This window comes from Ostrea edulis, chromosome 4 (assembly GCF_947568905.1).
Source record: "Ostrea edulis chromosome 4, xbOstEdul1.1, whole genome shotgun sequence".
NCBI classification, from domain to species: Eukaryota; Metazoa; Mollusca; class Bivalvia; order Ostreida; family Ostreidae; genus Ostrea; species Ostrea edulis.
In genome coordinates, this window is record NC_079167.1 from 48021300 (window position 1) to 48033598 (window position 12299).

Here is a 12299-nt window from a genome sequence, read left to right on the forward strand (position 1 = left end):
CATAAGATGGCTAAAGATTTACAAAATCACTAGCAGTCTAGTACTAAAACTGCTAAGTATTTACGTTTGCTAATCAATGTTTTCTAGGGAGCAAATTAGAACATGTCCTATTCGTCCAATGGGCTGATCCACAATGTGGCATTCTGCCCAAAAACGATAAACATGTAATTTGCAGTGTAAATATGTTTGTAGATTAGTGTAGTTTAGTGCTAGAATTTTTGTATATCTTTATATATACAGTACTCCCTCGATACATTGCCCTCTTTATAATGCCACCCCCGCTTATTGCCTGAAAATCCTAAAGTACGGATTTCACCCCGTGTTAACACCCCCATTATAATGCCAACCCTGCATAATGCTATCTGCCACTGATTTTCACAGAGAAATGGTCAAATTTTATAGGGTTTACCCTAGATATTAATTGCAATTACCTAACACCCATCGGTAATCACACCTGTACTTTGAGTGTGGTCAGGCTTTCAAGTGACATTTTGCAAAAAATAAGGGCCATTTTTAGGGCAAAATTATGAAAAAAATGAGGGCCTTTTTTAGGATTTTTAAGGGCTTTTTAGACCCAAAAAAAAGGGTTAAATTTACAAATAAATAGGAAAGAAAAAATGTTTTACTCACCATTTGCAAGAGCAATAATACAACAAGAGGCCCACAGGCCTTGTCGGTCACCTGAATACTAGTGAAAAAGTATCACTACTTCCATGGGCTATGAAATCTAGAAAAAATTTCCTGTTCTAAATATCTAAGCTAAATTCTAATGTTCAGCAACAATATAAAACAAGATGTGTTCTTCACTGCCCTCAAAAGTACATACACTGATGAAAGGCTTTAAATAATAGGTGTATTAGCATTAAAACATCAAAAGATATGACTAATTTGGACTCATCCTAAAGTCATAACCCTGGGTTGTGAAATTCACCATTTTTTGTACATCCTTTTCTGCTATTCCTAAGTATGCATTTAGATTTTATACAGTATCAGCAAACTTGCACATAAATACTATATACTAAGTTTGGCCCCACCCTGGGGTCAAACCCTTACTCTAGGGAAAATCAAATTTACAATTTTGGTAAAAGACTACCTGCTCTATCCATTTAGTTTCAATTTAGGATCAAAAGCACTAAAGAAAATGTTATTCAAGTGCTTTACACATAAACACTATATAACAAGTTAGCCTGTACAGAGCGTTACAGAAATCTAAGAATTTGTCATTTTTGGGCAGTTTTTGCCCCACCCCCAAGGCCCCAGGGGTGTAGGAATCCTGAAATTTACAATTTAGGTTCCCCTTGTTCCAAAGATGTTTCATACCAAATTTGAAAAGAATTGGAATGATAGTTATCAAGAAGAAGTTAAAAATGTCTATTGTTCACACACTTAATAACTTACCATTTTGGCCCCATCTTGATACCAAAACCCCTACCCCTGGACTACCTGTTCTTTCCCCTACCCCTGGAATAATCAAATTTACAATTTTGGTAAAGGACTACCTCCTCTTTCTAAATATCTATTTACTTTCAATTTAGTATCAATAGCATTAAAGAAGATCTAATTTAAGTGTTTTCCACATAAACACTATATAACAAGATTTGCCCCGCCCTGGGGTCAAAACCCCTACCCCGGGGATCATGAAATTTACAATTTTGGTAGAGGCCTTCCTGCTCTACATCAATATGCATTTAGTTTTTCTTACATGTGTGTGGTTCTTGAGAAGAAGATTTTTGAAAATTGGTCAATTTTGGGCAGTTTTTGCCCCACCCCTAGGGCCCCAGGGGTGCTGGAGTCCTGAAATTTACAATTTATGTCCCCCTTGTCCCAATGATGCTTCATACCAAATTTGAAAAGAATTGGATTGGTAGTTATTAAGAAGAAGTTAAAAATGTTCAATTGTTAATGCACGACGACGGACGAAAACCAATTGCAATAGGTCACCTGAGTTTACTCAGGTGACCTAAAAACTAATTACCCACTCAGAAGATCATACCAGTGGTCATCAACAGCAATATTCCGCATTCAGCACAAACCATGATATAATTCAGGTGGACTCCCATGGCTCACAATCAATGCTGAATATAGCTGATAACCATCAAGATGTGTTCTGAGATTTACATTTAATCAACATATTCATTTTCTGAAAGTATACTTAAAGACTAAATTTAATAAATTCCAACACTTACTTTATGTCAAATTTATTAAAACTTTCAAAATTTGAAAATGTAGGAATTTCAACAAAAAATTAGGGCTTTTTTAGGATTCTAAAGCTCAAATAAGGAAAATAAGGGCTGTTGTAGAAAAATAAGGAAAATAAGGGCCCGCTTGAAAGCCTGTGTGGTGCAGTGAAGTGTGATGGGCAGGACAAGGTATTCAGGTGGTTGGGTTAATTATGAATAATTGCTGAATAAAGCTCAAGATTATCTTAATGTTTATACAGAATGTAGCCCAAATAAATTACATACCTGAATTTCTTTTGACTACCCAGTGAATTGTCAGTATTGGTGAATTCATTATATTGCCACCCCCGTTTTATTGCCCTAATTGATCTTGAACAAAAGTTGGCAATACTGTATATCGAGGGAGCACTGTATATATACATACAAAGCATTGAAATGACCAACGACTAGTGTTGAAAAATCGGGAAAATTTCATAATCGATAATCCGTCATAATCGGAAGAACTGTATCGATCAATGATCCAATATAATCGGTATTTACATGTTGTTGATAAATGTTTATTATTTTGGGGGTTATTTCTATTTAGTTTTATGGATATGTGCAGCATACACACTAGCTGGTGTCATTGAATTCCCACTTTTCAATGTGGAGTACACTCTTGACTTTCCCCCGCACATGTCATGATATAAAAGCGGGATTAACAGTCAGAAGAATCTCAGATTAGATATTAAAATAGAATCGATAATCGGAATTGAAGAGCCAAATACGATTGACACTACCAACGACACGAACAATTATATTGTCAAATTTCTGAAATATATAAAACTTTGAGTGATCGAAAGTTCAATAGATTGAAGGTCAAGTCAAATCTGGAAATCAAAGGTCCGACCATTATGGTTAAGATTTTATAGCAACCGGAGTGCATATTTATAACATCCTAGCATTATTTTGACATGTTGTCCTTCATATCTTTAAGTAATTGACTTGTTTCAAACAACACCAAACTTCTTGGATAGATAAAATGATTTTTTTAAAAGTTTATGTATCTATTTGTCTAAAAAAAAAAAACAACTTTCAATTTTAAAAAAGTGAGTTTTAGGCAGCGTGACAATTCCTAATTTACGGGTTTTATTGATACTGACAGCAGTTTGGCCTGTACCTTTTGTCAGAAATTCAGCCCGATCACCAGTACTTTGAGATCAAGAACAAATTTGCTTAGTTATATAGAGAAAAAAATTGGGACCATGATTTCACTTTTCGAGATCAAGAACTTGGAGAGATCGAAATTCGAAAGATCTAAAATTACCTGTATATTCCCATACAAAATTTTGATCCCCTATTGTGGACCCATTTTACCCCTGGGGTCATCATTTGTACAAACTAATAATTCAATCTACACTGCTTGCCCTCTTGACGGCAGGCCTCAGAGTGATATCCCAGTTGGTATGGACAAGTTGGAGTTTGTAGGCTCCTTCTGCTACCTCGGAGACATGCTTTCCGCAGCTGGTGGCTGTGACCTTGCAGCCACTACGTGTGTGAAGACTGCCTGGAAAAAGTTCAGGGAGCTGCTATCAGTCCTGACATCACGCCACCTGTCGTATAAGACCCGTGGTCGAGTGTATAACACCTGTGTACGGAGCGCTATGTTCCATGCCAGTGAGACCTGGGCACTGACCAAGCCAAATCTTCATCGCCTACTACGCAATGACAGGGCCATGATAAGACAGATCTGTAACATCAAGCCTGAAGATATGGCCACTGTAAGTTCAACTGAATTGCTGGGGCGGCTTGGCATCGACGACCTCGACCTCATCTTAAGGGAAAGGAGACTCCGCTGGTATGGCCACGTTGTCAGATCCAGCAGTGCAGTCAAGTGCGCTCTAAATATACAAGTTCCTGGGAGACGTAGAGTTGGTCGGCCAATGCTATCTTGGAGAGAGCTGACGGAGAAAGATCATAGAGAATGGAAGCTCTCAACTGCCGACCCTCAAGACCGGAAAGAATGGAGATCTGAGGTGAGATCTGCCATGCGTGCAGCCAGCCAGATACCTGGAAGGGGGCCCACTAGTATGGACACTACCTGTGATACTGCATGGAAATAAAAAAGGAACCGACAACAACTACCTGGGAATTCTTGCATATTAATATGACCAATCATGGCCCTGCAGTTATTGAGATTTTTACAAGATTTTTTCTAAATACACATTCTCATGTAAAACTTTGATCCCCTATTGTGGCCTCACCCTACCCCTGGGGACCACAATTTGAATCTGCACTACCTGGAGACATATTAATATGATTATTCGTGTCCAAATTCCTATATGTTCCCATCTAAAACTTTGATCCCCTATAGTTGCCTCACCCTAACCCCGGGGACCACAATTTGAATAAACTTGCAATCTGCATTACCGGGAATGCTTGCATTTAATGACTTATAATGGCCCTCTTATTCTTAAAAAAACTTATTTAAAGATTTTCAATACATATTTGCATGTAAAACTTTGATCCCCTATTGTGGCCCACCCTACCCCTGGGGGCCATGATTTGAACAAACTTGAATCTACACCAAGTCAGTAAGTTTTCTTCTAAGTTTCAACTTTTCTGGCCCAGTGGTCCTTGAGAAAAAGATTTTTAAATGACCCTACCCTACTTTTGCTTTCTCTTGATTATCTCCCATTTGGAGAGAAGATCTTAAGAAGAAGTAAAAAATGTTAAAAGTTTATGGATGGAGAGACGGCGAGATGGACAGTGGATAAAAAGTGACCAGAAAAGCTCTCTCAAGCTTTCCGCTCATGTGAGCTAAAATGATATCTATTTCTTAAATATATGCATGCACTAGTTCAATAGTTATTTTATTGGCTCAAAAACATTAAATATTTGTTACATAATTCTATCCAGTTAATTTTTTTTATGTCCATTCAAATTTAGAAATTACGAAATTGAAATACATGTCTAGGGGTATAAACATTAACAACATTTTATATGAAATAGAAACGGTAAAGTCATGCAGATTTACAGTATTTTGAGCAAAAATCCTGCTACAAAATGTAATACTCTCCAAAACCCTTTGTTTTTATCATTGCCCTTCAATTAAAAATAAAAAACTAGAAATATGTCCATAGGACATGAATGTTCCACCTGATGTGACATTTGAAATGCAATATGAAAATAAGGGACCCATGAGTCACCTTGGCCCATATTTAAAAATTTTCCCTATATATTTGCATGTAAAATTTTGATCTCTTATCAAGATCCCAACCTACCCCCGTGGTCCATGATTTTTCTGCACTATATCAGAAAGCTGCCATGCAAATTTGGACTTGTCTGGACTAGTGATTCTTGAGAAGAAGATTTATAAAGACTTTTTTCCTATATATTTTCGTGTAAAATTTTGATTCCCTATTGTGGCTCCACTCTACCCCCAAGGGCCATGAATTTAACAAACTTGAATCTGCATGAACAATGTCAGGAAGCTTCCATGTAAATTTGAACTTTTCTGGCCCAGTGGTTCTGGAGAAGTCAAATGTAAAATGTTTACCGACGGACAAGGCGATCAGAAAAGCTAACTTGAGCTTTTAGCTCAGGTGAGCTAACAACGGAAAGTTTTGATCATGTGAAAACGCTCACATTATTGAGCTCACATTAGTTAGCTCAAGTGAGCTAAAAAAAACAACAACAAAAAAACAGGGATTATCGGTACCTTCTCATGGCCTGATATTTTCCCCCATTCACAAAGGAAAATAGGTTGAATTTTTTCATTATGTGGAAAAAAATCAAAATACTGAACCCTTTTTTCTTCAAAGAAAATTATGCATATTAAGGATGACCATAGGAAGGTGCGATTGAAGGGGAAATATCTTCTTCATGTAAAAAACTTTATAGCTTTTTAATGGAGAGGGAAAATTGTTGCACACTTTTTCATTCACCTTATCCATGAATTAGAAGAGAAGTGCAATGTTTTCACAATAGGGAATACACTTTGTTGTGTTAGTATCAGGGTTTACTTGTAAACCTTTAGTGAACTTAAGTCTGGTGTGGTGCTAGCCTTTATACAGGTAAATCTGAGTTGTGTTCAAGTCATATCACAAATGTATACAATATACATAAAGAGAACCTTTGAAGTACTATTAACTCTAAAAGCTTTAATGGGGTACTCTACATTGTCATAATGGCTGACTTCCTTTTAAAACATGATGAAAATATGAATATCAGCAATATTAGCCTATTCATTAAAAAATTCATTGCCTAGCTGAGTAGCTCAGTAGGTTAACACGTCGACTGCTGAACTGTAGATCGTACGTGGGTTTGAGTCCAGCAGGGTTTTTTAATTTTTTGCAGATTGCTCTCTAGTAAATCTGCATTTTTTGACTAGATAAAGCAAATTTGAAAGTTTTCAATTTCAAAATTATTGTTTTACATATCCTCCACTTTTAATCCATATCAAATTTCTCTGGTGTAGCATACATCCTTAATACAGTTAAATCTCAGTTGTTTATAAGTCATATCCCACATAAAAAAGGAAAACCTTTCTAACACTCTCCCTTATCAATTTAATGCATTATTTCTATGGCAAAGTGAAGTGTTCTAACAGAAAAAGTCACATTTTTTCAAAATGTTTTTATCTTTAAACTATCTAACTCAAGTATCACCCATTCATTTCACTCTAAATATTATTCAAATTTACCAAAATTTTAAGAAAATTGCTATAAAGATAAATAGCAATTTTGCATTGGTTAAATGTTGCCCAGCTATCAATAGAAAGGTTATCATTATTCAAAATTACTTCCAAAACAAACAAAAAAATTCTATTATACCTCAGTATGAAAATTCTATGCAACGCATAATCTGATTGGTCTAGACAGTCACATGCCAGGGATGACAAAAGTTCATATCTCCCTCTCAAACATCATATCTCCCCATCATGTTTACCTCCTGGGCAACCTCTTTCATTTACCATATATTTTACAGCAAGGTAGACGTAGTTTATTGTGACATCACAATGAGTCGAAGTCATTGTACTTTCATAGTTTATAAGGCACAAAATATGCGGGTCTCTGATACACAGTTAAATTGCCTGGTTTGGTTGATATAAAGACAAGCAAGTAAATCAGCATTCAAGGAGAATGGAACTACAAAAAACTAGTTATTATATCACTGTATTTCGTTGTTTGTACCTTATACCGCAATACGTTAACGGCGCAGTGTTACCGTTAGGGCAATCTCAACTACATGCAATATATAGATGAACAGACTCCAATTCAAATGTACATTTATTGTCTTGCTTTGTTTCGGTATAATAAACAATTTATTGCATGAATGTTCGAGAGATGTGAAGATTTATTCACCCAAGAAAAATCATATTCCCCGAGGGCGTTGCCCTCTGGGAATATGATTTTTCTTGGGTGAATAAATCTTCTTATTATATAGCTAATAAATAGTCTATTATAATATCTGCGTAAAATCTAGAGAATATTAGCGTTCAATATCCTGAGAATTTATTGAACGCTAACATTGCATAAATTGTGTGTGCCCGAAACATTCCGAGTATGAGCGTTCAATATTGACCTGACCGTAACGACGTAAACAAGCCAAAATGGCAGACGACGGTCCTCTGATTCTGACAGAGCCGGTATTTGATATTTATTTTATTTACTTATATATACAAAATGTTTTACTGTACATAAATTATGATGTCCCCATTCACAAAATCAGTTTGCTTTATGCATCATTGACGGGTTTGATATTGAACAGTTAAGAAATGCATGCTGATACGGCACACCTTCACCTTAGATACCAATATTGATGAATTCTTGTCTCTTTTGAAGTATTTTGAGTGAAAAGGGATATAATTTAACAACTATTGATGAATTCTTGTCTCTTTTGAAGTATTTTGAGTGAAAAGGGATATAATTTAACAACTAAATACTTTAGCTATATAATAAAAGGGTTATTAAACTTATATTGGTGAATATTGGCACTCGTTGGCTCACAAGCTCATGCATTTTTACAGCCAACTATAACACAAAATTATATGAAATTAAGCACCTCATAAATCAATGGAAGTTAAGAAAGTTAACTCCTATTGGAAGACTAGTTGTGATAAAAACTTTGATTATACCACTTGAGCTTTTAGCTCAGGTGAGCTAAAAAGAGTACAAATTTACATTTTTTTTCCCAATTCCCCAGAAATTAGGGCGTATCCGTAAACCAAGAAATAAAAAAACTTTGGCCTAACCCAGGTCCAAACCTCTTTAATGATTTTTTCACTAGAAAACAGATGGACATTTTCATGAAAATAAGAAGATCATTACAAACTCTAACAATTTTTAATGATTATGCTTAATAATGTGCAAACCCTGTAAATACCACTATATACATGTATATGACAGAGTTACCTTGCCAACATCCTGCATGTCCTGCAGCTGTCTGAGCTGAGACAGGGTGTGGTGTCTAAGGGCCTCATGAAGGGGGGTGTCTCCATCCTTGTCGGGGATGTTCAGATTACAGCCTTCCCTCACCAATAGCTGATAAATATATCAGAAATCTTATTTGGTCATATGAGGGAACATAAATCCCATTTTACCAAGGCATATAGGAATCAATTCACATACAAATCTACTAGTTACCACACAATACTGAACAATTGGGGAAATGAATTACCTATTCATTACAAGAACAAAACAGACCTTGGCACAGCATAGTATCATGGTACTTCTTTAAGACCAACTGCCTGACACAGCTTTGTCTGTATTGCCCTTTCACTCTTAAGAATTTATTTCTAGTAGTATTCAAAGCATTGTATCGAAAGGGGCAACACTATATGCCCTGGGTACTTTGTGGTGTGTAACAAATGCCCTGGACATTTTGTAATGTATGACATACCCTAACAATTTGTGTGTGTTGTCTCTCCACTGCCAGATGTAAAGCTGTTTGAAGATTCACATTCTGCAAGTCCATATTGGCCTTCCCCTAAAATAAAATGTCAACGAGAAAGGCTTTTTCACTAAATTCAATTTCCTAAACTTTGCAATCAACATTTCATGAAATCTTGATAGTATTTCATAGATTCATTGCATGATTTAATTTCATTTAATACCAAATGGCTCCTCTAATTTTTCTGAAAAGGATTTAAGGCCAACAGTAAAATTTGATTTATTTTTTTACAATTCTAAGTCCACATGGAAGCTAGATGACTGTAGAAACTGTACCTGCTTTGCCTCACTTGAGCCTTTGGCTCAGGTGAGCTAAAAAACACATCAAAGATACTATCCCATCAGTATGAAATATCTAAGCTTGAAAAAGGTCAGCATATGATAAATAGAATATTACTTGCCAAAATTGGGACTTCGGCCCTCAGGCTGATATGGGGCCACTCGGGCTGATATGACATATGATATGGATTTCAGCATTTAATATTCTCCATATATCAATGTAATAGGAATATAAAAACAGGTGACTCTAGATAACTTGAAGTTCAAGGGACCTTGATAAAACTTTGAGAAATCGAGAGTTCGAGAGATCGAAATTCGGAAATTGAAGGTCCGCCAATATGGTTCAGATTTTAAAGTAACTGGAAATTTTTACCAACAAGATCGTATCGTTTTGACATGTTTTCTTTCATATTTGTCAGGTAGTTAATTTGATTTCAAAACAAAAGGTACAGTGAGCAATGCTCACCAAGAATACCCCCGCTTACCCCAATCTCCCAAAGGGTGTTATTAATAGGTATAAATTACTTCTTTCCTGAGTGTAAAAATATGGTATGCCTTTGAAGAAGAAAATGGAAGATATAGTCCGAACACACATCCATGGCATAAACCTATAATTTTGACCTTGATATCAAAAGTCAAGGTCATAAAGAGGTCATGAATGTACATGACACATAGTATCATGGTGATACATCCATGTCTTATGCTATGACTATGTCAAAACCCTATATTCAATTTTGACCTTGAGGTCAAAGTTCAAGGTTATATAGAGGTCATGAAGGTACCCAACACATCGTCTCATGGTGATGCACTCATGTGTCAAATATGGTATGCCTATGTCAAAGAACAAAGAAGTCATGGCCCTGACACAAATCCATTGTAAAAACCTTTAATTTTGACCTTGAGGTCAAGGTCATATGGAGGTCATGAAGGTACATGACACATCGCCTCATGGTGATACACTCATGTGTCATATATGGTATGCCTATGTCTAAGAACAAAGAAGTTATGGCCCAGACACGAATCCATTGTAAAAAACCTTTAATTTTGACCTTGAGGTCAAGGGTCAAGGTCATATAGAGGTCATGAAGGTACTCGACACATTGTCTCATGGTGATCCACCTGTGTGCCAAATATGGTATGCCTAAGTCAAAGAACAAAGAAGTTATGGCCCGGACACGAATCTGCACAGACGGACGGACGAACGGATGGACAGACTGACAGACGGAGTGATTCCTATATACCCCCTGAACTTCATTCGGGGGGTATAATAAAGAAATTTATTTTGCCTTAATAAAGATTTCAAAGTTTATGTGTTTATTTATTCTTTAATCATGCTAAGATAGGCATACAAAACCAAGTTTCGATAAAGCTTTACTATCGCTAATGTTATGTCACTTTACACAAAGCAAAAATTCTAACGAATGAGTAAAACGATGTTTTAGAGTAACTTTACACAAAGAACAAACTCGAGAAATTTAACAGTCTGTAGAACTCTAAATTAATGTTTAACTCTTACTCTCTCGTTGTCAAGTCAAAACAAATGACATAGATTTCATTCATAGTCAGATTATAAATAATTTTAATCATCACAAGACCCCATGCAGTGTAAGGTGTAAAATGACCAATTAGTCAATTATATACTCAAGTGTCCACCTCCACAAAGAAGCACCAGTGATGTTTCACCTCTGTAAACACCTAATTACCACAGCCACACTATCCTCCAGCATTCAACAAAATCCAGTTAGGTCAAAGCGGAAATCATTACATGCTTGGGTAACAGTGGGTATACTAGGTACCACCACTGCGAGAGTGAAAAACGATGAAATGTGCTGTACGGGACCCAACTTCACTTCAAGAGATCGAGAACTTCGAGAGATCAATAGTAAATTTGCTTCATTATATATAGAGAAAAATCAGGACCATAATTTCACTTCTGAAAGACCGAGAAGTTTGAGAGATCGAAGTTCGAGCCATCTCGAGTCACCTGTATATAAACTTCAAACACTACCATACACCGTATGTCGTTGCACTTTTACACTTACTGCAGCTGGTCGCAATAATTATGTAATTTAAAATTAGATTTTTGTACAACGCAGTGATGATCAGGATCAAGAGAAAATATAGGGGCGATTTCAAAGTCACAATATGATATGAATATTACCTTTGCGCAAATCATATGTAAAAAATGGAAATCCTTAGATATGAAAAAGAAACAATATATGACCATTTGACAAGAAATTTTTTCACGTATGCAGCTTATCACTTGATAATGGTAGTGAATACATGTAACAACAAAATATTATGACATTTCCCCATAGATTCAACAATATATAAGAACCTGTACATCACGACATAATTATTCATTGGACGTCATTTGGTGCAAAGTGCACAGAGGTACATTTATATACAGCAGTATATAGCAGTGTGTTGTTCTTGGGGAAACCTTAACTGAGCTGCATAAATTTCAGGGCAATACCTGTATCCATAATGGAAAAAATGGAGCACCAATCCAGCTGAAATGCAAACTGAACTTGTTTTCCTCCGAGAAGAAGCTAGTGACTAAATTTCCAATCAATATTGGTATCTGTAACGAAAAAAGTCCGGAAAACTGTTTGACCTACTTTTAGCCCTAAAGTAGGTCAAGGTACACCAATCCAGCTGAAATGCCAACTCACTTTTACACTTCTTGAGTGAGGAAATGTGACAAAATTTCAATGCTGTACATGCATCCGTTACGGAAAAAAGGCCAGAAAACATTACCTCTGATGGACACACAGACGGATGGACACCACCACAACATAATATGTCCAGTCTGATTATGGGCATATAAAAACCACTAATCCTAATACAGGGCTTTACACTTTCTAAAGTCTTTAAAAATTTAAGTCTTAGTTTAGAGGTTATATAA

General features: G+C 36.1%; 1 protein-coding gene across 1 annotated transcript in view; it reads right to left on the reverse strand.

Annotated features, from left to right (window-relative positions):
* LOC125670997 (E3 ubiquitin-protein ligase MIB1-like) overlaps nt 1-12299 on the reverse strand; it is a 140518-nt gene that overhangs the window by 22748 nt on the left and 105471 nt on the right. Inside the window, exons 14-15 of the mRNA XM_048906473.2 lie at nt 9063-9149; nt 8576-8704 (exon numbers count right to left, since the gene is read on the reverse strand). Coding sequence (XP_048762430.1) covers nt 8576-8704; nt 9063-9149 — 216 coding nt within the window. The remainder of the gene's footprint in view (nt 1-8575; nt 8705-9062; nt 9150-12299) is intronic.